This window comes from Coregonus lavaretus (assembly GCF_964263955.1).
Source record: "Coregonus lavaretus genome assembly, chromosome: 26".
Taxonomy (NCBI): Eukaryota; Metazoa; Chordata; class Actinopteri; order Salmoniformes; family Salmonidae; genus Coregonus; species Coregonus lavaretus.
In genome coordinates this window covers 20,741,422-20,768,074 of record NC_140013.1, presented here as the reverse complement: position 1 = coordinate 20,768,074, position 26,653 = coordinate 20,741,422, and the positions used below count along the sequence as shown (strand labels likewise).

At 44.1% G+C, this 26,653-nt stretch overlaps 1 protein-coding gene across 1 annotated transcript; it reads right to left on the bottom strand.

Annotated features, from left to right (window-relative positions):
* LOC311101674 (TLC domain-containing protein 2-like) lies at nucleotides 1-26,653 on the bottom strand. Its single transcript, XM_084142826.1, has 5 exons — nucleotides 26,459-26,653; nucleotides 25,979-26,061; nucleotides 21,947-22,029; nucleotides 1,089-1,257; nucleotides 1-821 (listed from the first exon to the last, which is right to left on the bottom strand). Exons 1-5 carry the CDS (start codon nucleotides 26,635-26,637, stop codon nucleotides 580-582), a joined length of 756 nt encoding a protein of 251 aa, XP_083998952.1. The 5' UTR covers nucleotides 26,638-26,653; the 3' UTR covers nucleotides 1-579.

The following is a 26,653-nucleotide window of genomic DNA, read 5'->3' as shown; positions in this document are numbered from 1 at the left end:
AATTAATTGCAATTCATCTGATCACTCTTCATAACATTCTGGAGTATATGCAAATTGCCATCATAAAAACTGAGGCAGCAGACTTTGTGAAAATTAATATTTGTGTCATTCTCAAAACGTTTGACCACGGCTGTATACACACACACACACACTATTTTATAGATATCTCACTTAAAACATAAAATGTAATGAATAGTATAATTGTATATCCATCTCTCTCTTTTTGGCTATCATTCAATGGAGCGTGTGTATGAATGGTAAATGCCTGTACCCCAAAACAGAAGAGAGATGGGGAAGTTTATTTGCTCAGATCTCTTAGGTAGAGTACAGGCATAAGGTACAAGGTGTATTGGCCACAAAGTGTGTATTTATGTGTGTGTGCGCATGTGTGTGTGTGTTTGTATGTGACTGACATCCTCGTGCTCCCAGCTTCTCTACAGGATGTCTTATGCATCACTGTGTGTGTGTGTGTACGTGTGTTTGTGTGTGTATACATCCTCCTCACCCTCTTGAATACTCAAGGACATCTGCTATTATACAATATCTGCCTTTATCTCTTCTCCCTCCCTCCCTCCCTTCCTATGTCTCCTTCTTTCCCTCTCCTTGCCCTCTACTCTCTTTACAATCCGTGGGCGTGGGTGTACTGCTCTTGAGAAAGTCGGACCTCAGCAGGCGGTAGAAGAGCACTATATTCATGGCGGTCATGATGGCTAGCCCTACACTCCCCACTGTGTAGCTGAACAGGGGGATGTTGTCCCGGTTCAGAACCAGCCAGCGGGTCATCCAGGCCAGGGTGTTGATCCGGAACACCACGTAGGTACCTGGAATTATATGTAGTTCGTTATTATCAGCACTAAGAACAGATATCCTATTAAATGACATATGTATTTCTATATGTAATTCTATGGTGCTAACATTTGTATAATCTACTTACTACAGTGCTTTACGACAGTTGAAAGGTCATGTAAACAAACCACTTCATGGCACACCTCATGATGTGAAGTTAGAGATAATAAATAACTAGCACAAGCTAGCTGTCATATAAAAAATATTATTTCATAATTGAAACCTTATTAACATGACAGTACCTAGGTTGACCATACTGTTGACGCGGTAGAGGTCGCCCTCCGCTAGGTTGGCCATGCGTAAGATCTGGCGCAGGTGGAGGAACACAGAGTTTATCTCAACCAGGAGGGCCACCACAGCAAAGCCCACGTAGCGACCGGTCAGGACAGTGATGCCAAAACAGCTGATCACCTAGGAAGAAGATACTTTTTCTTAAAACTGCATTGTTGGTTAAGGGCTTGTAAGTAAGCATTTCACAGTAAGGTCTACACCTGTTGTATTCGGCGCATGTGACAAATAAAATGTGATTTGAGAGTGAGAGGGAGAATAAGAGAAAGTTAGGCATTGAGTGGCAGTGATGTAGTCAAATTCCTAAACCTAGAGTTTGACTCAAGTCCTAAGTCCCTAGCTTTCGAGTCCAAGTCTGAGTCAACTCACGAGTCCTAACATAACAAACAAACCACCAACTCATCTACCCAGAAGTCACATGGTTAACCATCATCTCATGAGGTAGTGGTGGGATGACTGGGATCTCATGACTTAGGTCATGTCCACCATATTAGCCATATCCACATATGACCATCTGACTCACAGCACAGCCTTTTTTTGTATTTATGATAAATATTGTATTATTTCCAGGAAAATATCATCCAGTTAGTCTCATAACAAGCCTTTGTTTTTCCTTTATTTGCTTGTCAGATTAATGCCTTTGAACATCAAACACTGACTAATCTTTAGATAATGACATTGAGGAAGGTCATCATGCTAATCAAACATCTGCAAGGTCATAGTTATGAAATGAAAGTCTGAAGTTACAGCATATCAGATAGTCTTTGGTAACAGGGGGTGATGTAGTAGCGTACTAGAACCAATAGGTGGCAGCCAGTGCCAGTCTACAATAGAGCCACTATAGAATGTGTACATACTGCTCTGTTACACAATAACTTCAGGGAAATCTTTTGAATCATATTTTATTAGACTGCAGCTGCCTTTACAAGTCTATATTGTGTTGTGTGTCAGAGTTAGATCATTAAATCTCACATCCAACTTAGTTACTGTAGAAGTCTGGAGGGCAGATGTATGTTTTCCCAAAATATCCCATTGAGAACAGCAATGCCCTAGTAGTACATTAACCTGACCCTGTCCACTGTTACTAACCCTAACCTTTCTCCCCACTCTGTCACTACTCTCAATTCAAACCACTACTTAGTCTGTCTCCCAAATGGCACCCTATTCCCAATGGCACCCTATTCCCAATATAGTGCACTGAGTGTGTGCATAAAAGTAGCAAACTACATAGGGAATAGGGTGCCATTTGAAATGCAGCCTTAGCCTCCCAGAACTAACTGTAGACCATGTTACATAGCAGTTACTGGCACACCAATGTAGCGATGTAAAGCACAACGTATCTTGTTAGGACACTCAAACATCCTCAATGGCTTGGTTGTGTGACTGAGCTTAACAAGTAGACAGGACCCAATGGGAGGGCTTTAAGTGTGTGGTGTGTGTGTGTGTGTGTGGCCCCGGGGGTGAGGCTGGAGTCAACAGAGGAGGTGCCGTCCCTAAACTGACAAATGGTCATGGGATAAACAGCACCACACACACACACACTGGGGTCTAGTCTAAAGGCCAGTGCACACACTGGCTAGTGGCTACCCCCTCAAGAGGAACAAAAAGACAAAGAGACGCTTACATGTAGCAACTCTGGTCCAAGCATGTCTGAATAATAACACCTATTTAGCCAGACTACAAGTAGGCCAGCACTGACGTGAGACACACCATTATGTCCTATCTTTTTCTTGCATCTTCCTCTTGTTTTCTATCTCCTGCTGCAGGCTGTGTGTGTGTGTGTGTGTGTGTGTGTGTATGTGTATAGAGGCCCTAATCCCATGCTGCTCTTAGCCAATAAGGTGTGTGTGACTCTCTCCCCAGGTAAACACCCCAGTCTCTCATACATACACACTCACACTAAACTTCAACCTGTCTTATCGTTCCTCCAGGTCACACACACACATCTCCTCTGGGACACTTATAACAGGAACTGTGGAGGTCAAATAAAAGCCTTATAAAATGCTCTGATAAGAGACCTCATGGCCAGGATTCTGTTTACATGGTTATCTATCACCTAGCAGCTCTCTCTGTGACGTCTTGTATGAGTGCTTGTATGGTCTCTCAACGTTGATCCTTGGGACGCACTGTGTAGTCTGGTTCTCACTTCAGCTGGACATCAAGACAGACACTTACTTACTGTACGTATTAAGAATAACAGCTTAGTTAATTAGAACACACATTTTTGAATCACCTATTTCAGAAATACTGCTAGATATTCAGACCCTATTTTGTTTACTTTTCTGTGATACTTCAAATAGTAGAATTTGACCATGGATTATTGGCTGAAATAAAAAGCCTGTATACATCATGATTCCTGGTGAACCTGGGACAATTGACTTAGCAGACTCATTAGAGATCCTAGTGTGTGTTTATGTCTGTATGGCCATGGCCTCCTTTATGATGTTTGAGGAGCGTCGTTAGTGAGAGGTATCTTCAGTAGAGACACTGATTGTAGTTTCCTCCCTGTCCTTGGGAAGGGAGGGGGTAATCAGAGCCATGTATATAATGACTGACTGTAATCATTGATACAAGTGGGTGAGAAGGCACTCAATAATCCCTTACACAAGCTACATACTATACCACCTAATACAAGCTCCACACTACCTACTACTATAAACACGTGACATGATGAACTGTGCATCTCTTATACAGCAGCTGGTGATTTAATACAGCCGGTGGTTACAAAACCTTTATGCCCTACTTTGACCCAGCGAAGCAGTCAGGCCATCATCAGGAGATGGTAGCCCCAAATCCCCACTGACCCATCTGAACTCATCCAGAGAGAGACAGGGGGTTATCACTTGGCCCGAGCTCAGGCACGTGGCTCTTTTTGTGAGGTATGATTAGGACCAGAGACCATAGCTCTGGCTGGGTCCTGGCTGGATCCTGTCATTCAACCAAATAAAATAAATTCAAACCATGAGAGGGGATGAATCCCTAAACTGTGCCCGACAGTGAGCCTCCCTGGATGGGGTTGAAGCTACTGTAATCCCCCCTCCCCTGGGTCAACAGACAGATAAGACAGCCCTGGACCATTAGAATGATTCAGCATTAGCAGGCTATCCCCTGCTAAGCCAGGGTAACGCTGGGCTGGTCAGCTAGCTGCTGGTAGCCTATTAACAGTGCTACAGACAGACAGACAAATAGTGGATACACACAGGGCCAGGGGGATGAGACAGCTGGCAGGGGACCCAGTCTAACTGCATGGATGGGAAAGTGGGCACAATGATGGAGAGGTTAGCCTTGCTCTTACAGTATGTGCTGCTGTGTCGTGTTCAGTAGGATACAACATAGCAAAACATTTTGAAAAGGAAAGCAAAAATCAGCAGTAGAACCCTCGTTTCAAAGCGTTCTCTCATTTTGTGTATATTGAACAGATTGGGGGTAAAGGAGAAAGGGTGAAAACAGCGTGTGTTGCGTGTGTGTTTCCTTAACCACAGAAATGAATGGCAGATAAGGGAAAGACAGATTCAAGATGGCCGATGTTGTTAAGGATGACCCAAGGTGGCACACAGCAGTGGCAGAGCGACAATTGCAAAAGTGGCCTATATACTCAATATGTAGGAATAACAAATAATTGACTATGGTGTAGATAAGCATTTAGAAGCAACTTCATTTGTAAGATTTGCCAAGTCATGGCCAAGATGGCAGACAAAGATAAGGCAGCAGAGAAACCAAAATGCCAGCCAGGTGGGAATGTTACAAAGTCAATCCATCTTTAGAGCATTGACCTCTCTCTAAGCCCCGAGGGGTAGAGATGCACCTCAAACCAAACCCGTTCCCTTGGTTTCAGATGACAAAAAAAAGGCTTCCGGAGTGAATCTTGGTAGCCTGAGCACACACACACACACACACGCTACCATATAGAAGGCAGAGACAGTACAGGTACATCAAAGCTGGGACAGAGATACTGATAAACAGCTTCTATCTCCAGGCCATCAGACTGTTAAACAGTCATCACTAGCCGGCCTCCGCCCAGTACCCTGCCCTGAACCTTAGACACTGTTACTAGCTGGTTAACACCCGGTTACTCAACCCTGCACCTTACAGACTGCTGCCCTATGTACAGTCGTGGTCAAAAGTTTTGAGAATGACACAAATACCAATTTTCACAAAGTCTGCTGCCTCAGTTTTGATGATGGCAATTTGCATATACTGCAGAATGTCATGAAGAGTGATCAGATTAATTGCAATTAATTGTAAAGTCCCTCTTCGCCATGAAAATTAACTTAATCCCAAAAAAACATTTCCACTGCATTTCAGCCCTGCCACAAAAGGACCAGCTGCCATCATGTCAGTGATTCTATCGTTAACACAGGTGTGAGTGTTGACGAGGACAAGGCTGGAGATCACTCTGTCATGCTGATTGAGTTAGAATAACAGACTGGAAGCTTTAAAAGGAGGGTGGTGCTTGAAATCATTGTTCTTCCTCTGTTAACTATGGTTACCTGCAAGGAAACCTGTGCTGTCATCATTGCTTTGCACAAAAAGACCTTCACAGGCAAGGATATTGCTGCTAGTAAGATTGCACCTAAATCACCCATTTATCGGATCATCAAGAACTTCAAGGAGAGAGGTTCAATTGTTGTGAAGAAGGCGTCAGGGCGCCCAAGAAAGTCCAGCAAGCGCCAGGACCATCTCCTAAAGTTGATTCAGCTGCGGGATCGGGGCACCACCAGTGCAGAGCTTGCTCAGGAATGGCAGCAGGCAGGTGTGAATGCATCTGCACGCACACTGAGGTGTAGACTTTTGGAGGATGGCCTGGTGTCAAGAAGAGCAGCAAAGAAGCCACTTCTCTCCAGGAAAAACATCAGGGACAGACTGATATTCTGCAAAAGCTACAGGAATTGGACTGCTGAGGACTGGGATAAAGTCATTTTCTCTGATGAATCCCCTTTCTGATTGTTTGGGGCATCCGGAAAACACCTTGTCCGGAGAAGACAAGGTGAGCACTACCATCAGTCCTGTGTCATGCCAACAGTAAAGCATCCTGAGACCATTCATGTGTGGGGTTGCTTCTCAGCCAAGGGAGTGGGCTCACTCACAATTTTGCCTAAGAACACAGCCATGAATAAAGAATGGCACCAACACATCCTCCGAGAGCAACTTCTCCCAACCATCCAAGAGCAGTTTGGTGACGACCAATGCCTTTTCCAGCATGATGGAGCACCTTGCCATAAGGCAAAAGTGATAACTAAGTGGCTCGGGGAACAAAACATCGAAATTTTGGGTCCATGGCCAGGAAACTCCCCAGACCTTAATCCCATTGAGAACTTGTGGTCGATCCTCAAGAGGCGGGTGGACAAACACCCGCATTTCTCCAAGCATTTATTATGCAAGAATGGGCTGCCATTAGTCAGGATGTGGCCCAGAAGTGAATTGACAGCATGCCAGGGCGGATTAAAGAGGCTTTGATAAAGAAGGGTCAACACTGCAAATATTGATTCTTTGCATAAACTTAATGTAATTGTCAATAAAAGCCTTTGACACTTATGGAATGCTTGTAATTATACTTCAGTATACCATAGTAACATCTGACAAAAATATCTCATAACACTGAAGCAGCGAACTTTGTGAAGACCAATACTTGTGTCATTCATGCCTGTTGAAACCAAATCAGACGATTACGTCGGCAGATCAGTCGTGATGGATCGGCGGGGCTCCGTGTCGACACTAGGAGGTCCCGTCCGGTTGACAGAGAGGTAGATAGCCGGGAGATGGGCCTGGCTCGAGGCTAGCTCAAGGCTAACTGGTGCTTGCTTCGGGGGCGGTGGTGATTAGCCAACAACATCCATTCAGTTGCAGCTAGCTAGTTGCGATGATCCGGTGTTAAGGTCCAGTGATTCAGTGATTCAGGCAGAAAATCCGATATGTTCTTGGTTGATAGCGCGCTGTGCAGACAGTGCAGACTGGCCGATAATAGTCCAGGCTAGAGCTGGCTGGTAGGTAGTGCAGGCCACGGACAATGGTGAAAACCGCTAACGGTGGCTAATAGCAAGTAGCTAGTTAGCTGGCTAGTTTCAACTGGGAGGTTCTGGTAAAAAAGGTAAAATAAATAATAGAACCGTAGTAATGGTGCCTGGTTTCCTCCAGACGTGACGCTTGGCATTCAGGCCAAAGAGTTGAATCTTGGTTTCATCAGACCAGAGAATCTTGTTTCTCATGGTCTGGTAGTCTTTAGGTGCCTTTAGGCAAACTCCAAGCGGGCTGTCATATGCCTTTTACAGAGGAGTTGCTTCCGTCTGGCCACTCTATCATAAGGGCCTGATTGGTGGAGTGCTGCAGAGATGGTTGTCCCTCTTGAAGGTTCTCCCATCTCCACAGAGGAACTATAGAGCTCTGTCAGAGTGACCATCGGGTTCTTGGTCACCTCCCTGACCAAGGCCCTTCTCCCCCGTTTGCTCAGTTTGGCTGGGTGGCCAGCTCTATGAATTTCTTCCATTTAAGAATGATGGAGGCTACTGTGCTGCAGAAATTTTTTGGGACCTTTCCCCAGATCTGTGCCTCAACACAATTCTGTCTCGGACCTCTACGGACAATTCGTTTGACCTCATGGCTTGGTTTTTGTTCTGACATGCACTGTCAACTGTGGGACCTTATAAAGATACGTGTGCACCTTTTTCAAATCGTGTCCTATCAATTGAATTTACCCCAGGTGGACTCCAAATCAAATTGTAGGAACATCTCAAAGATGATAGGACACGAGTGGCGCAGTGGTCTAAGGCACTGCATCGCAGTGCTAGCTATGCCACTAGAGATCCTGGTTCGAGTCCAGGCTCTGTCGCAGCCGGCCGCAACCGGGAGACCCATGGGCGGCGCACAATTGGTCCAGCGTCGTCCAAGGTAGGGGAGGGTTTGGTCGGCAGGGATGTGGGTTCGTTTCCCACCGGGGGCCAGTATGAAAAAATATATAAAAAAATAACGTATGCATTCACTAACTAAGTCGCTCTGGATAAGAGCGTCTGCTAAATGACTAAAATGTAAAATGTAATTCTCAAAACTTTTGATCACGACTGTACATACAGTCATTGAACACTGGTCACTTTAATAATGTTTACATAACGTTTTACCCACTTTATATGTAGATAATGTATTCTAGTAATGGCTCAGCCTATTTAACTACTGCTGTACATACAGTACCAGTCAAAAGTTTGGACACATCTACTTTTTCTATATTTTCACTATTTTCTACATTGTAGAATAACTACGAAATAACACATGGAATCATGTAGCAACCAAAAGTGTTAAACAAATCAAAATATATTTTATATTTGAGATTCTTCAAATAGCCACCCTTTGCCTTGATGACAGCTTTGCACACTCTTGGCATTCTCTCAACCAGCTTCACCTGGAATGCTTTTCCAACAGTCTTGAAGGAGTTCCCACATATGCTGAGCACTTGTTGGCTGCTTTTCCTTCACTCTGCCGTCTGACTCATCCCAAACCATCTCAATTGGGTTGAGGTCGGGGGATTGTGGAGGCCAGGTCATCTGATGCAGCACTCCATCACTCTCCTTCTTGGTAAAATAGCCCTTACACAGCCTGGAAGAGGTGTGTTGGGTCATTGTCCTGTTGAAAAACAAATGATAGTCCCACTAAGCGCAAACCAGATGGGATGTGCGTATCGCTGTAGAATGCTGTGGTAGCCATGCTGGTAAAGTGTGCCTTGAATTCTAAATAAATCATAGACAGTGTCACCAGCAAAGCACCCCCACACCATAACACCTCCTCCTCCATGCTTTACGGTGGGAAATACACATGCGGAGATCATCCGTTCACCCACACCGCGTCTCAGAAAGACACGCGGTTGGAACCAAAACATCTCCAATTTGGACTCCAGACCAAAGGACACATTTCCACTGGTCTAATGTCCATTGCTCGTGTTTTTTGGCCCAAGCAGGTCTCTTCTTCTTATTGGTGTCCTTTAGTAGTGGTTTCTTTGCAGCAATTCGATCATGAAGGCCTGATTCACACAGTCTCCTCTGAACAGTTGATGTTGAGATGTGTCTGTTACTTGAACTCTGAAGCATTTATTTGGCCTGCAATTTCTGAGGCTGGTAACTCTAATGAACTTATCCTCTGCAGCAGAGGTAACTCTGGGTCTTCCATTCCTGTGGCGGTTCATCATAGCGCTTAATGGTTTTTGTGACTGCACTTGAAGAAACTTTCAAAGTTCTTGAAATTTTCCGTATTGACTGACCTTCATGTCTTAAAGTAATGATGGACTGTTGTTTCTCTTTGCTTATTTGAGCTGTTCTTGCCATAATATGGACTTCGTCTTTTACCAAATAGGGCTATCTTCTGTATACCCACCCCTACCTTGTCACAACACAACTGATTGGCTCAAACGCATTAAGAAGGAAAGAAATTCCACAAAATAACTTTTAAGGCGGCACACCTGTTAATTGAAATGCATTCCAGGTGACTACCTCATGAAGCTGGTTTAGAGAATGCCAAGAGTGTACAAAGCTGTCATCAAGGCAAAGGGTGGCTATTTGAAGAACCTCAAATATAAAATAAATGTTGATTTGTTTAACACTTTTTAGGTTACTACATGATTCCATATGTGTTATTTCACAGTTCTGATGTCGTCACTATTATTCTACAATGTAAAAAATAGTAAAAATAAAGAAAAACCCTTGGATGAGTAGGTGTGTCCAAACCTTTGACTGGTAGTGTATATGTGACCGATGGGGTTAGAACCCAGACTTTCTAAAGGGACAGAAGAGCACATTAGCCCGCTAAGCTGAAGTCTAGGCATTCACTTAGGGAGCCAATGCAACTCATCAGGTTTCTGGCAAACTTACTCATCATTTGAGCGTAGTTACCCAAAGACCTCTGTTACACTAGCGTGCCTGGGGGTTGACTTCCTCAAGGGCATGTCAGGCAGGTTAGGAGCCTGATGAGGAAGGCTGGCTGGACAAGGTTAACAGTGAGGTTCTGATATGTCTTCATTTCTTGTTCTTTATTTTTTTTGTTTTACTTTTGGATTATGTGTGCATTGTTATTGTATTGCTGCATTGTTGGAGCTAGAGACATCGCAGGTGCAACAAAATGCTCATAACATCTTCAAAACTGTAAGCGACCTATACATTTTGATTTCATTTGACCAACACCCCCTTACACCAAATCTTAATGCGTCTCATCTCAGCGCAGAGTCAAAGGTGAAGGTAAACAGTGTTTGTGATGGCCACTCCTCAGTGCAGTGCAGTATGTGTAATGTAAACATGGGGCCAGGGACATTCCTCACAGGACCTAAATATAATAGGAATGCATAAACAACACTCAGACCCTAACTCCCTGTACAATATACTATCAAGTACATGCACACACACTTCACACACTCAAGCATGCCAAACGCAAGATGGGGTGTTAGGTGTTTGATGCTTTTGTGATTTTATCGGAATGTGTGTGTGCGTGTGTGCAAAGCTAATGATTAAAAGGAATTGGTCTACTGATCAGAGAGTGGGTTGCCTAGTATAGTGGGCTCTAACTGTGAAGAACATAGCGACAGCAGGAGTTCTGTGTCATCTCGACTAGTCACGATTCTAAGAATCAAAATGTTAACAGGCTTTTACTGTAAAGTTGGGTTGCACAAACAGTGTGGTAGGTGCACACACACAGCCCCGTAACCACCACTGCATTCAACACACGTTACAACACTCACCAGCCCCCCCCAAAAAACAGGCCTGTCCTCCCTATAAGCTGGTCCCAGAGAGAAGTTTGCTGACTAATAACACCACGCTCCATAGCAACCATCACACTCAAACAGAGTTACTCTGATAGCAACGGGTCAATACTGGACTGGAGTAGACAGATTGAGCTTTTCCACTTTTCCAGTGGGGGTTATTGGAAGGGAAGGGGAAATGGGCTAGGGAAGTCTATGGTAAGGAACTAAATGGGAAAGCCTATGGAAACCGTCCTGTCTTGTATAAAGCAGGGCCAGGGTGTGGTTCAGGAGAGGGCATTTTATGTACAGTATGTAAGTGTAGCGAGGGGTCAAAGTCTACAACGTAAAAGATATGAGTATGAACTAGCATGTTCACACATAACCTCCACCTGCACACACATACACACAAGCTTACATTAACATAAAACCCACACATCCACATTACAGAAAATAACACACATCCGCTGTAGTAGATACTGTGATGACCCTTCTAGAGACCAGGGTAAATGCCACCGTCACAAGACTAAAGTCAAACGAACGACCATAGATTTAGGAAAAACCAAAACATTGTGTGTACGGTGTGTATCCATGTTTAGTAATGGTAAAAGAAAAGAAAAAATCTCTCATCATGGAATATGTTTAGAAAGGTCGCTGTGACATTATTCATATTCAAGTCACTAGTCCTCACTAGTGGTTGCCAGGTGATAGGTGAGACATGTTAATTGGTTTTGGTGTGTTTTTGCAGTGACTCACTTCACTATTTCTCACCTAACTCTTTCTCCTAGATGTTGATTAGTACAGAAGCTACTTCAAAAACTATGTACCTACACTACTCAGTGACCACTTGGCTGTATATGTACACTACTGACTACGGTCAGTGTAACAATACATTTATCCTATGGATACATGTGTTTTATGTTTTGAGCAAATGAAAATGTTTCCATAACTACCCAGCATACATTTAAATGGTGTGCTATCCGAACAACTGTAACGGAGCTAAATATAGGAATTCCCCTATACATACAGTACCAGTAAAACGTTTGGACACACCTACTAATTCAAGGGTTTTTCTTAATTTTGACTATTTTCTACATTGTAGAATAATAGAGAAGACATCAAAACTATGAAATAACACATATGGAATCATGTAGTAACCAAAGAAGTGTTAAACAAATCTAAATATATTTTATATTTGAGATTCTTCAAATAGCCTTGATGACAGCTTTGCACACTCTTGGCATTCTCTCAACCAGCTTCACCTGGAATGCTTTTCCAACAGTCTTGAAGGAGTTCCTACATATGCTGAGCACTTGTTGGCTGCTTTTCCTTCAATCTGCGGCCCGACTCATCCCAAACCATCTCAATTTGGTTGAGGTCGGGGATTGTGGAGGCCAGGTCATCTGATGCAGCACTCCATCACTCTCCTTCTACATTTTTTTTTTTAAGGTTAGTTTTTGGTTACTACATGATTCCATATGTTATTTCATAGTTTTGATGTCTTCGCTATTATTCTACAATGTAAAAAAATAGTACAAACTTTTGACTGGTAGTGTATGTTGGAATCTGGGATTGTCTTTTGAGTACATCCTCTCCTACCAAGACTACACACACTCCATAGTTGCTGGAAAACCACAGACGTACATGCTTAGGGATTCACAGGTATCTTTCTGGCTGGCAGCCAAGTCTCTCTCTCTAACTCTAAATGTTCCTCCTATAGCGTCACCTTGACTACAGTATGAAGTCAGTAAAGACCAACTCCCTCATTCTCTTCTCCCTGAGCCTGGCTCTCTGGTTTCTGAACGAGGCGGATTCCTCGAAGAACCGCATTCCTGGTTGCCACGCCAACGTCTCACAACAATCACTCCGTTTAAGCACATCTGGATTTCCTGCCCAACCTCTTAGCAACAGAATAGTGTTTTCATGACAATGTGGGTTCTTCCTGACAATGTGGACACTTCATAACAATGTAGGGACGTCATGACTTCGCAGAGACTTTCTCTAGGGGACGTTGTTGGCATTCTTATTGTCAGGCCCTAGGCACAATAAATATGTTTCTGTCCAATACCAGTGTACAACAACATTTTCACTGTTGAGTTATTAGATTTCCAGGAAAATTTGCTAGCACTTTTGAGAACTTTACTCATCTTCCCTGCATGTTTTATGGTTGACTGGTTTCTAGTTAAGAGGCTGGTTCAATCTGTGTGTGGATCTTGGATGAGAGGGGCCTTAGATAGGCTGGTATCATTAGGTGAGTGGTTTACTGTATAGAACGACACTGAGGAATGGAAACAAGAAAGAGGCGGAGGCTGTCTTGAGTGGGTGGATTTGGGGGGGATGGGGTTATGTTTTGACTGTGTGGGTGTAGGGGATATGTGGGCGGAGATCTGGGCTGAGCGTGTGTGAGAGGGGGTTCATGTGGAGACCAGATTTCTTCTGTCTGGAAACACATACTGAGGAGAGAGAGGCAGAGGGGTTTCCCTCCTCCAAAGAGATGTGGCCGCAAAACACACCACAACTCTCCCACCAAGAATCTATAGACACATTCTCTGCCTCACCCCACTTTCCCTTTCCTCCCCTTCACACTCAATCTCTCGCTCAATCACATTATCCTTCTCTATTGTACTTCACAGTAGGTGGGTGTAAGATTCGCAGAATGGCAGCCCAACTCAAAACTGATATTCTCACTTTGGCTATTATAAGTTCTAATAACATTCATGCAGTGATAAGGCTAAAACACCACGAGGTTATAGCTCATAGCTCATAGCTCTAGGTTTAGGCGACATGTGGAAAGAGTTTAAAATTGCGCAAAAATAAATATCAAGCGCTACTCCTCCTTTTGGCTCCTCAACCCACAGAGTAGAACCCTGGCCAAAAGGGCTGTGTGTGTGGGGCACATGAAGATCTCGAATATTTATTTGGCAAATACGTTCAGCATCCTACTATACAAATTCAATTGCTCCTGATGGCATTGCTTGTTCAAGTCCAGGGACATTTTAGTGGTTTGTGAAAAGCAAACCACAATTTCAAACAAACCACATATTACAGAAAATTATGTTGGCGAATTGTATTCCGAAGCACATTCGATATTAAAACTGTACATGCTTTTAGAGTACAGATAAGAGAGAGTAGGGGGTTGAGAATGTTCAATAACTTTGGAATGAAGAAGCAGAACGCATTGCATGTACTACAGCTTTGGCAGTACTGCTGTACTGTGGCCATATTAGGCTGCGAGTCACTGGAATCTGACAGAATGAGGGGACATGGAGAAAGACTGGTCTGCAGGAGCAGAAATCAGGATCTGTAGAGATGAAGCTGGGGGGAGAGAAAGCGAGAGGTCAGGAGACGAAAGGAGGAGAGGAGAAGCTGGCAGTCATAAGCACCACGCCACACCATAGTGACACAGCCACCGGTGACGTAGAAATACGGCCATGCAGAAGTTCTCGCACAACACTGAGTCTCCAAGTTAGGCCTAAGTCATGGATCCAATCGCATGACATTCTCACAGGGAGCAAGTGGAAGCTTCAAGCTTCTCCAATACTGCCTGCTTATATCAATCGTCACTGTGGTAAACTGAGCAGAGTTCAATTCATACCTTCAGGCTGGTGTTTAATGACCCTTCAAGTGGAGAATGTGGAAGGGGCTTCTCCTAGAGTAAGCATGGAGATGGGGTGAAAGGGTTCTTCAGAGAAGACCTGAGAGGGAAGATCAGGGAGCGTAGACTGGGTTCCCAATATGGCAGCAGTAGTAGACAGGGTATACAGTATTCATTCCCCTTACCTTTTTCCACATTTTGTTACATTACAGCCTTATTCTAAAATGGATTAAATTAATTTTTCCTCATCAACCTACACAAAATACCCCATAATGACAAAGCGAAAACAGGTTTAGAAAACCTGGAAACAGGATTGTGTCGAGGCACAGATCTGGGGAAGGGTACCAAAACATTTCTGCAGCATTGAAGGTCCCCAAGAACACAGTGGCCTACATCATTCTTAAATGAAAGAAGTTTGGAACCACCAAGACCCTTCTTAGAGCTGGCAGCCCGGGCAAACTGAGCAATCGGGGGAGAAGGGCCTTGGTCAGGGAGGTGACCAAGAACCCAATGCTCACGCTGACAGAGCTCCAGAGTTCCTCTGTGGAGCTGGGAGAATCTTCCAGAAGGAAAACCATCTCTGCAGCACTCCACCAATCAGGCCTTTATGGTAGAGTGGCCAGACGGAAGCCACATAACAGCCCGCTTGGAGTTTGCCAAAAGGCACCTAAAGGACTCTCAGACCATGAGAAACAAGATTCTCTGGTCTGATGAAACCAAGATTGAACTCTTTGGCCTGAATGCCAAGCGTTACGTCTGGAGGAAACCTGGCACCATCCCTACGGTGAAGCATGATGCTGCCACCACCATGCTGTGGGGATGTTTTTCAGCGGCAGGGACTGTGAGATGGGAAAGGTGAACCGAGCAAAGTACAGAGAGATCCTTGATGAAAACCTGCTCCAGAGCGCTCAGGACCTCAGACTGGGGCTAAGGTTCACCTTCCAATAGGACAACGACCCTAAACACACAGCCAAGACAAAGCAGGCGTAGCTTCGGGACAAGTCTCTGTATGTCCTTGAGTGGCCCAGCCAGAGCCCGGACTTGAACCCGATCGATCATCTCTGGAGAGACCTAAAAATAGCTGTGTAGCGATGCTCACCATCCAACCTTAAAGAGCATGAGAGGATCTGCAGAGAAGAATGGGAGAAACTCCCCAAATACAGGTGTACCAAGCTTGTGGAGTCATACTCAAGAAGACTTGAGGCTGTAGGCCTCCTTGTAGCTCAGTTGGTAGAGCATTGCACTTGCAACGCCAGGGTTGTGGGTTCGATTCCCACGGGGGGCCAGTATGAAAATGTATGCACTCACTAACTGTAAGTCGCTCTGGATAAGAGCGTCTGCTAAATGTAAAATGTAAATGTAATGTAATCGCTGCCAAAAGTACTGAGTAAAGGGTCTGAATACTTGTGTAAATGTGATATTTCAGTTATTGCTTTGTCATTATGGGGTATTGTGTGTAGATTGATGAGGAAAAAAAACATTTAAATCCATTTTAGAATAAGGCTGTAACATAACAAAATGTGGAAAACGTCAAGGGGTCTGAATACTTTCCGAATGCACTGTAGATACAGATGTAGTATATAGGGGAATCGAAGATAGTATATCTCAAAGATGGAACACAGCAGTCAAAATATCAGTTAGAGGGTAACGCATGACACTCACTTCCCTACCAGCACTAAGCACTACTAATAAGCAAACTCAATTATGCGTAACGAGACAGGGATGAAAGCAATTTGTGTTGTGGAGGGAAACAGCAAACACATTGTTGAAACCTTCAAAAACATCTCAGTCAGAGAGCCGTTAAACTAAGAGCGTAGCTATAGCGATTGCAATTAGAAAAGCAACTAGAGTCAAATTACATCTTCCCTGCTGACCTAAACATCTTAAATGAACTGCATTAGGCCCAATGGCATTTTCTAAATGCTTTTTTCATTAACTTCTGCAGCAGTTCTCTAGTATCTACTCACCCTCGTTCATAGCAACCTCAATATTTCCAACTGTTATGGCCAACTACAAAGGAGGAGAGGGGAGCTTTTTACGGTAAATTATTCCTTGTTTTTCCATGAACCCTGTCGAGGGCAGTGGCAACTCCAAAGATGTTACTGAAACTACAGCAGAAAGCCCCTGACAAATTCTGCAAATATGGTGTTTGTCAGAAGGTCTTTTTCCAGACCCTTATATTTTCTGTTATGAATCTTCCATATGCTCTTTCATACATATTTGACAGCATCTCCTCAGTCAGATCTGAGTGGGGCAGTTTTGTGTTCATACAGGTGCCCTATTTCTGACACAGACAGCAGGACTTCCTGTTTCCCAAAGGAAGGGAGGGGTCAGGGGTTGTTTGGGGGCTATACAAGTGGTCTCTGTGTTGCTCTGTGTTAAAATGCCAGTGGAGTACCCATGTCATTGTAAGAGGACTCCCGCCTTTCTTACACAGTAAGCTCCACTTAAGTGGAAAAAAGTCTAAAGTTTCTATGGAACATTTGACTGCTTATCCCCCAACAGTTACTAAGACTGGGTCATGTTCACTAGACATGAAACAGAAGAAAACGGGATGAAACTGGGAGGTAGCCTTCTAGCTGAACTTGTCCAATAAGAAACCCTAGTTTATGTTTTCCATTGCATAGCCATTTTGCTATGATACTGTATGCCCTGATGAATACGACCCTGGCCGATGACTACTGGAACTACTACCAGAGCTTTGCCTACTGCTAACTCTTTAGCGTCTGTCCTTAGCTTGAGTCTTTGGTGTTGTTAAGTCTGCATTTCAGAGAAACCCCTCTACAGCATTACAAAGTGAGTGACTAAACAAAATTACTTTCAGAGGATGAGGGGGTACGGCAAACAAAGACTGTTTTTGCCACAGACCGTAGAAATTGTCAACAAGGCATTAGCCAAGACCAACAAAATGCTCCATTGAGATCTCAGATTCAGAAAAATAGTTTCTCTCCCTTTACTTCTCCCCAAAACCTCAATTTTTTTTTCTTATTTATCATTACTGCCAGGCCCAGACCCCAGCAGTAAAACACCGGGGGAAGGAGGAAGAGAGAGTGAGAGAGAGGAGAGAAAATAAAGAAATACTAATAGAGACACAGGATGAGAGCGGGAGAAAGAAAGATCACAACACAGAAGAAAAGGATGATCAAATCAAATTTTATTTGTCACATGCGCCGAATACAACAAGTGTAGACCTTACAGTGAAATGCTTACTTACAAGCCCTTAACCAACAATGCAATTTTAAGAAAGAATACCAAATAAAAAAAGACCAAAAAACATAATAAAAACATAAGAAATAAAAGTAACAAATAATAGCAGCAGTAAAATAAAATAACAGTAGGGAGGCTATATACAGGGGGTACAGGTACCGAGTCAATGTGCGGGGGCACCGGTTAGTCGAGGTAATTGAGGTAATATGTACATGTAGGTAGAGTTATTAAAGTTACTATGCATAGACAATAAACAGAGTAGCAGCAGCGTAAAATAGGGGGCGAGGGGCAATGCAAGTAGTCTGGGTAGCTATTTGATTAGCTGTTCAGGAGTCTTATGGATTGGGGGTAGAAGCTGTTTAGAAGCCGCTTGGACCTAGACTTGGCGCTCTGGTACCGCTTGCCGTGCGGTAGCAGAGAGAACAGTCTATGACTAGGGTGGCTGGAGTCTGACAATTTTTAGGGCCTTCCTCTGACACCGCCTGGTATAGAGGTCCTGGATGGCAGGAAGCTTGGCCCCAGTGATGTATGGGGCCGTACGCACTACCCTCTGTAGTGCCTTGCGGTCGGAGGCTGAGCAGTTGCCATACCAGGCAGTGATGCAACCAGTTAGGATGCTCTCGATGGTGCAGCTGTAGAACCTTTTGAGTATCTGAGGACCGATGCCAAATGTTTTCAGTCTCCTTAGGAGGAATAGGTTTTGTTGTGCCCTCTTCATGACTGTCTTGGTGTGCTTGGACCATGTTAGTTTGTTGGTGATGTGGACACCAAGGAACTTGAAGTTCTCAACCTGCTCCACTACAGCCCCGCCAATGAGAATGGGGGCGTGCTCAGTCCTCTTTTTTTCCTGTAGTCCACAATCACCTCCTTTGTCTTGATCACGTTGAGGGAGAGGTTGTTGTCCTGGCACCACACGGCCAGGTCTCTGACCTCCTCCCTATAGGCTGTCTCGTCGTTGTCGGTGATCAGGCCTATCACTGTTGTGTCCTCTGCAAGCTTAATGATGGTGTTGGAGTCGTGCCTGGCCATGCAGTCATGAGTGAACAGGGAGTACATGAGGGGCCCCCGTGTTGAGGATCAGCGTGGCAGATGTGTTGTTACTTACCCTTACCACCTGGGGGCGGCCCGTCAGGAAGTCCAAGATCCAGTTGCAGAGGGAGGTGTTTAGTCCCAGGGTCCCCTGCTTAGTGATGAGCTTTGAGGGCACTATGGTGTTGAACGCTGAGCTGTAGTCAATGAATAGCATTCTCACATAGGTATTCCTTTTGTCCAGGTAGGAAAGGGCAGTGCAATAGAGATTGCATCATCTGTGGATCTGTTGGGGCGGTATGCAAATTGAAGTGGGTCTAGGGTTTCTGGGATAATGCTGTTTATGTGAGCCATGACCTGCCTTTCAAAAGCACTTCATGGCTACAGACGTGAGTGCTACGGGTCTGTAGTCATTTAGGCAGGTTACCTTAGTGTTCTTGGGCACAGGGACTATGGTGGTCTGCTTGAAACATGTTGGTATTACAGACTCAGACACAGAGAGGTTGAAAATGTCAGTGAAAACACTTGCCAGTTGGTCAGCGTATGCTCCGAGTACACGTCCTGGTAATCCGTCTGATTATGTGAATGTTGACCTGTTTAAAGGTCTTACTCACATCGGCAACGAGAGCTTGATCACACAGTCGTCCGGAAAAGCTGATGCTCTCATGCATGTTTCAGTGTTACTTGCCTCGAAGCGAGCATAGAAGTAATTTAGCTAGTTTGATAGGCTCGTGTCACTGGGAAGTTCGCGGCTGTGCTTCCCTTTGTAGTCTGTAATAGTTTGCAAGTCCTGCCACTTCCGACGAGCGTCGGAGCTGGTGTAGTATGATTCGGTCTTAGTCCTGTATTGACGCTTTGCCTGTTTGATGGTTCGGAGGGCATAGCAGAATTTCTTATAAGCTTACGGGTTAGAGTCCTGCTCCTTGAAAGCTGCAGCTCTACCCTTTAGCTCAGTGCAGATGTTGCCTGTAATGCATGGCTTCTGGTTGGGGTATGTACGTACAGTCACTGTGGGGACGACGTCATCGATGCACTTATTGATGAAGCCAGTGACTGATGTGGTGTACTCCTCAATGCCATCGGAAGAATCCCGGATGTGAGAGAAGGAGAGGAAAAGTGGAAGTCCCAGTTCCTCCCAGGCCACAGTCATAGACTGTCTATCTGTCAACACTCATCCAGACCTCCTCCTGTTCCTGTCCTGAATGGAGCTTCAAAGGAAAGAAAGGAGCGAAGAACAACAACAAAACCTCAGAATGGGGGACTGGCTGGCTGCTGGCCCTGGAAGAGGAGAGGATTAGAACCATAGGGTGACGTTACTACAGACCCTGGTTCGATTCCAGGCTGTATCACAATCCGGACGGAATTGGGAGTCCCATAGGGCGGCGCACAATTGGCCCAGTGTCGTCCGGGTTTGGCCGGGGTAGGCTGTCATTGTAAATAAGAATTTGTTCTTAACTGACTTGCCTAGTTAAATAAATGTACAAATAAAAAAAATAAAAGCATGTGGAGCTGCCTGGCAAGCTGAGCTGAGTCCAGTCAGTCTGTCAGTTTAGATATGCAGGACTTGCCCTGGACAGTGTTGATACATTGACGAGGAACAGCAAGCTGTGAGTCATACATACACATGAGAGGCTGAGTGTGAATACTGTACTACTCACCAGTATGTGTGCGAGAGATACAGACACACTTATAGAGGCTCACATATAAACAGGCATGTGCCCACATTCACTGGCTCAATTTCAGACGCGTAACAAACATTACTTGTATAAGAAAGCTATTAGACAAGCAGACAGGATAAAATTCTTCAAAGCCAGGTGCAAATCTACACAAATCCTCTTCTATCCACGCATCTAAAAATGTACATCAACATCACAAACCGGTCCTCAAAAGAAAAAAGTATTCAAAAGCTCAGTATTGCCATGGAAATGGGTCAGGCAGAAGAGCCTTGGCGCATGCCGTGGTCAGTTTAGCATTTTACCCCCCAATGGTAAAAGTTAGGATGGGGGGAGGGCAAACTGATCATAGATCTGTTGCCAACAGGCAACTTAATTCCCGGATGTAAAGCCTCAAGCAGCATTCTACAAAGATGAGACATCCATTCTCAAGGGAATGAGAACAAGACTCAGGTCTTTCTCAAGAACACTGGTGAACAATGAAAATTTTTCTCAAAAGGACATTGACCGTTTTTCTTCCCCACTGCCCTTTCCTACACTGGGTCACTATCCCTCCAGGGCCAGAGGCTTCCGAGTGGCGCAACGGTCTAAGGCACTGCATCTCAGTGCTAGAAGCGTCATTACAGACCCTGGTTCGATTCCAGGCTGTATCACAATCCGGATGGAATTGGGAGTCCCATAGGGCGGCGCACTGTTGGCCCAGCGTCGTCCGCGTTTGGCGGGGTAGGCCGTCATTGTAAATAAGAATTTGTTCTTAACTGACTTGCCTAGTTCAAAAGGACAATGACCATTTTTCTTCACCAGGTGCTCTCATTTGAGGCCTATTATGTAGTACTGGAGCTGTCTAGCTTTGATGGGAAAGAACGATAATGAGGGTATTTCCTAGCTAGTGTGACTGATCGGGTTAGAACTCAGACTTTCTGAGGGACAGAAGAGCACATTAGCCCACTAAGCTAAAGTCTAGGCATTCACATAGGGAGCCAATGCAACTCATCAAGTCTCTGGCAAATTTACTCATGCGAGCGTGGTTACCCAAAGACTTCTGTTACACTAGTGTGCCTGGGGGTTGACTTCCTCAAGGGCATGTCAGGCAGGTTAGGAGCCTGATGAGGAAGGCTGGCTGGACAAGGTTAACAGTGAGGTTCTGATATGTCTTCATTTCTTGTTCTTTATTTTTTGGGTTTTACTTTTGGATTATGTGTGTATTGCTAGATATTGCTGGAGCTAGAGACATAAGCATTTCGCTGCACCTGCGTTAACATCTGCAAAACTGTGTTAGCGACCAATAAAATGTTATTTGATCTATGCTGTATGCTAACAGGGGCCAACGACTGTGGGGGTTTTATGTGTGAAATGTGTGTGCACTGTGTGATGCTTTCACTCCTTCAATATTCTCTGGTAGGTGTTTTTAGCTAGATAATAAGGTTGAGAGAGTAGATTCTAGGCTAGGTTTCGCCTAATCACTGATACAGGGTCAGATATTTACCACCCCCCTAATGATCAAGGTTATGGTGAGTGAGGTCAGGTAACCTGATCCTAGATATGTGGTTGTACACAACATGTACCTCAAACCTTGTAGATGCTACCAGGACCACTTACCACTGTGTGATGGAATAGGAGCTCCCATGACAGGATCATCTTCTGGTTGAGCACCATATCAAGGAAGTCATAGATGAAGTAGCCTGTTGAACAAAACATAGAAAAGGCATATTCTAGCTTAGAACCAAAACAAAGCAATGGAGATTGATAGAACAAAGGCTTTTTCAGTGGAGGAGCGTTTGGCATAGCAAGTATATTTAGTGGGGACCCCTCTTGCCAGTCGCTTCCATGACGACACCAAGGATGGTAACCAAGATGTCAGTTAGAGAGCGCCATTTATATCAGTCCCCCACTATGGGCGTAACCATGGAGATGGCTATTCAGAATGGTGGAAAAATAATGAAACGTTAAGGTAGTCGGGTGTGTGTGTGCATGTGTGTGTAGGGGAGGAGGTCCTCCTCTAGGGCAGACTAGAATTAACCCCAGTCTGTGTTCCTCCTACATATTCAATTTGACATTCAACACCAAAAGGGCTTCTGTAAATATTGTGATGAGACGTGCACCTTTAGAGCATCCTCTGCTGCTATATGACAAACACATGCTGAAGAAACAGATGTTTGATCCAAATTGAATACAAAAAAGAATTCTCACTGTGCATTTGGAATCGATTTTGACTGAATAGGATCCATAATATTAGATTTTAAAAGTGTCATCCATTCATTTTATCATTCCTAAAGGTGTATAAATAAAAGCCATTTTTACAACCAGTGAAAACAGTCAACCTAGGTCAAGCGTTCACGTTATTGAACCATGGTGGCATGTGACCAACTGTCCATCCATTGGCTCTCTTATCATTATGACGCTGACTGTGTTTCATAAGGATTCATTGGTTCTGTCTCTCTCTGTCCCTCTCTCTGTGTATGTGTGTGTGTCTCTCTGTCCCTCTCTCTGTGTGTGTGTGTGTGTGTCTCTCTGTCCCCCTCTCTCACCCCCTGCCCATGTCCTTCTGCCCCAGTCTCTTTCACACCTTTGTGTACCACCACACGTGGCTGAAAATGTAGTATTTTTTCTATAGTGTTTAAATATGACAGCAGCATAGCTTTACATGTTATCTCAAACAGCATAGCTCTATGTGTTGTCACAATGGGGACTGGAGCCAATCTCTTCCGTTCTGTGGGTTTTGGGCAGTGACCGTCCAATAACATTGTGATCAAACAACTTCTTTACACTGGCTAACAGTCAAACCCTGGAATGTTTGGTTGAGATGGTAACTAACAATACAGAATTATACAGAAAGAGTTAACAGAAAATCTTTGTGACGGATCACGGTTTCTCAAAACAAAAAGATTCTTGAATGAACTTAACGACACACCCAATAGGAGAGTGGCATGTTTGGTGTGTAACACTGTGTTTACCTTTGGTCAGCCTGGGAGGGTACCTACTGCAACTGTTCTGCATTCCAAAATGTCAACACCTTTGCCTTGGCCTGACATAGTCAAGTCAGCCCACAGACAGAGGCCCAGGCTAGTGTTTGTTTGGTCAATCAGAGCGAAAAACACACAAAACATTGTCAATATGGCCTCTGAACATATAGTGTGTTTCAACTATGTGGCCAAGCTGCCATGTCAAAATTGCCTACAGTGAAAATACGTTTTCGTTCCAGCTTTGCATTGTGGCCTGATAGTGACGACCATACTATAGGCTCAGTGTCACTGTCACGCCACATTGTTGTAGGCAGGGCCCAGAGAACGCACCATCCTTACCCTCCTCACCCGGACTCCCTTCTCTGTTACAGATGGCAATTGACCCGGGCAGACTGCTGTGGCATAAATCAACAGCCTTCTTCTCAGGCGCTATGGCCCATTCTAGGGTCACGCAACCTACGGGGGTAGGTCCGGAGCGGTGCCTGGGACGAAGCCCCATAATGCTCCCCATTGATTCTAGAACTCCGGCAACACTAACAACACTGGCAGGCAGCATTCAGGGGTGGGTTGGATTCTCTGGGAGAATGCTAACAATCCTTGGAATTCTAAGGGAGCCCTTGTTGGAGCCCTTGTTAGCCATGCACAGATCCAATAAATTAGCAGCTTATAGAGTGTGGCTTGCAGTCATTTAAATGAGCTCATGCCATTAAGGGAAACAATACACGAGCCAGTTAGAGAGCATGAAGTCAAAATAGAGGAAGTTGTATTTAAAGGGGCTATACTGCTGGGGTTTACTCTAAGCTTGGTGTAAAGATTTTGTCCATCTAGCCGAGACTCCTAACCATGTGAAAGCTATGGTCTGCTGTTTGAAAATGGCCATATGAATGCATCAGCAACAAGCAACAGTTAAAAGAATATTGAGCAATAAGGAGTCCACCTCCTCAGTGAATTGGTATGGTATGGCATAACATATCAGGATCAATCAATTACCACCGACTGAGGATATAAAGTGTGGTGCCAGGACAACAACCTCTCCGTCAACGTGAGCAAGACAAAGGAGATGATCGTGGACTACAGGAAAAGGAGGGCCGAACGCCCCCATTCACATCTGCGGGGCTGTAGTGGAGCGGGTCGAGAGTTTCAAGTTCCTTGGTGTTCACATCACCAACAAACTATCATGGTCCAAACACACCAAGACAGTTGTGAAGAGGGCACGACAAAGCCTATTCCCACCTCAGGAGACTGAAAAGATTTGGCATGGGTCCTCAGATCCTCCAAAAGTTATACAGTTGCACCAGAGAGCATCCTGACCGGTTGCATCACCGCCTGGTATGGCAACTGCTCGGCCTCCGACCGCAAGGCACTACAGAGGGTAGTGCGTATGGCCCAGTACATCACTGGGGCCAAGCTTCCTGCCATCCAGGACCTCTATACCAGACGGTGTCAGAGGAAGGCCCTCAAAATTGTCAAAGACTCCAGCCACCCTAGTCATAGACTGTTCTCTCTGCTACCGCACGGCAAGCAGTACCGGAGCGCCAAGTCTAGGTCCAAAAGGCTTCTCAACAGCTTCTACCCCAAAGCCATAAGACTCCTGAACAGCTAATCATGGCTACCCTGACTATTTGCACTGCCCCCCCACCCCATCTTTTTACGCTGCTGCTACTCTGTTATTGATTTATGCATAGTCACTTTAACTCTACCCACATGTACATATTACCTCAACTAGCCGGTGCCCCTGCACATTGACTCTGCACCGGTACCCCCTTGTATATAGCCTCCCTACTGTTATTTTATTTCTGCACTTTATTTTAGTTGTTGTTTTATTTTACTTTTTTATTAAAAAATAAAATGCTTTGTTGGTTAAGGGCTGTAAGTAAGCATTTCACGGTAATGTCTACACCTGTTGTATTCGGCACATGTGGCAAATCAAATTTGATTTGATAAGAAGCCAGTCCTGATATTTATGGCGGATTTTTAAAAGGCCTTTGATAAAGTAAGACTGGATTTTAATTATAAATGCCTGGATTTTTATAAAATGGGTCAAAGTAATGTATAGCAACCCCAGGTGTAAAATAGAAAATCGCAGCTAATTCTCTGAGAGTTTTGAATTGTAAGAGGAGTTAATCAAGGGTGTCCGCTGTAACCATATCTATTCGTTACGGCCACCGAAATGCTAACAATTAAAATTAGATCAAATAACAACAGAGGATTAGAAATCCAAGGCTTAAAAACAAAAGGTGTCCATGTATGCCGATGACTCAAGTTATATATTAAGTCTGCAAGCTAGATCCCTGCAATGTCTCATTGAAGATCTAGAGGTAACTTTTTTGGACTCTCTGGACCAAAAAACCTAATTATGATAAAAGTGTACAATATTACGTATTGGATCTTTTAAAAAATACAACTTTTACATTACCTATAAAATGGGCTGACGGTGAAGTAGACATACTTGGTATTCATATCCCAAAATATATAAATGAGCTCTCCACAATGAATTTCAATAGAAAACTAGTCAAAATAGACAAGATCCTGCAACCATGGAGAGGTAAATACCTGTCTATTTATGGAAAACAATTCGCTGATTAACTCCTTAGTCATATCTCAGTTTACTCACTTACACACCCCTTCCCTTTCCCTCTGCCATCCACACACACACACACACACTCACCGATTGATACAGAAACCAACGTGTGCGAGAACACAGAATATGTTCCTATCAAATCTTCGGCCATCTGTGGGTGTACGAAAAAGCTGTAGAGGAAAAATAGACAAATTCATTTGAGAAAATAACCAGAACACAATTAAAATGCATATATTATTCAAAACAATTAAATCGTTTTTTGTATTATTGGGAGAGAAAGAGCATAGTGAAAAGGTGTAGGCTAGATCAAATTGATTCTGAAGCATTTTATATGACCATAGGTTAATTGATTTAACATTTCACAATTCACAATTCAGTCCAGAACAAAACATTGTCCACATTATTCTGTTACCTTATCCTACAAATCAACATTTACCTTTAAATTGTAAAAATGTATTATAAAACCTATTATCAGTTATTTGCCCGTAATGTATAAACTTTCAGTAGGCTAATTGAAAACAATTGATCTTTACATATCAAGCATCATGGCAGTGGAAAACGACTCACCATAGTACAGCCCATATCCCAGTTATCAGACTGTGGGTGAAAGATGTGCAGATATTTCTCCATTTCCAGGAGTTTCTGCAAGCAGTCTCGGGTATAGGGAGTTTACTGACACCACAGTTGACAAGTTTAAAAAATCCAATAGAGCCACTCGCCGTCAAAAGCACTGAATTCAACTCCATGGCCACGACAAACTCC

Excerpts from the sequence above, each read along its gene's own strand:
- LOC311101674 (XM_084142826.1), bottom strand. The coding sequence starts at position 26,637 with ATGGAGTTGAATTCAGTGCTTTTGACGGCGAGTGGCTCTATTGGATTT. Across the intron at positions 26,062-26,458 it reads GGGATATGGGCTGTACTATG|CTTTTTCGTACACCCACAGA; the intron begins GTGAGTCGTTTT and ends TTTCCTCTACAG. Across the intron at positions 1,258-21,946 it reads TCCTATTCCATCACACAGTG|GTGATCAGCTGTTTTGGCAT; the intron begins GTAAGTGGTCCT and ends TCTTCTTCCTAG.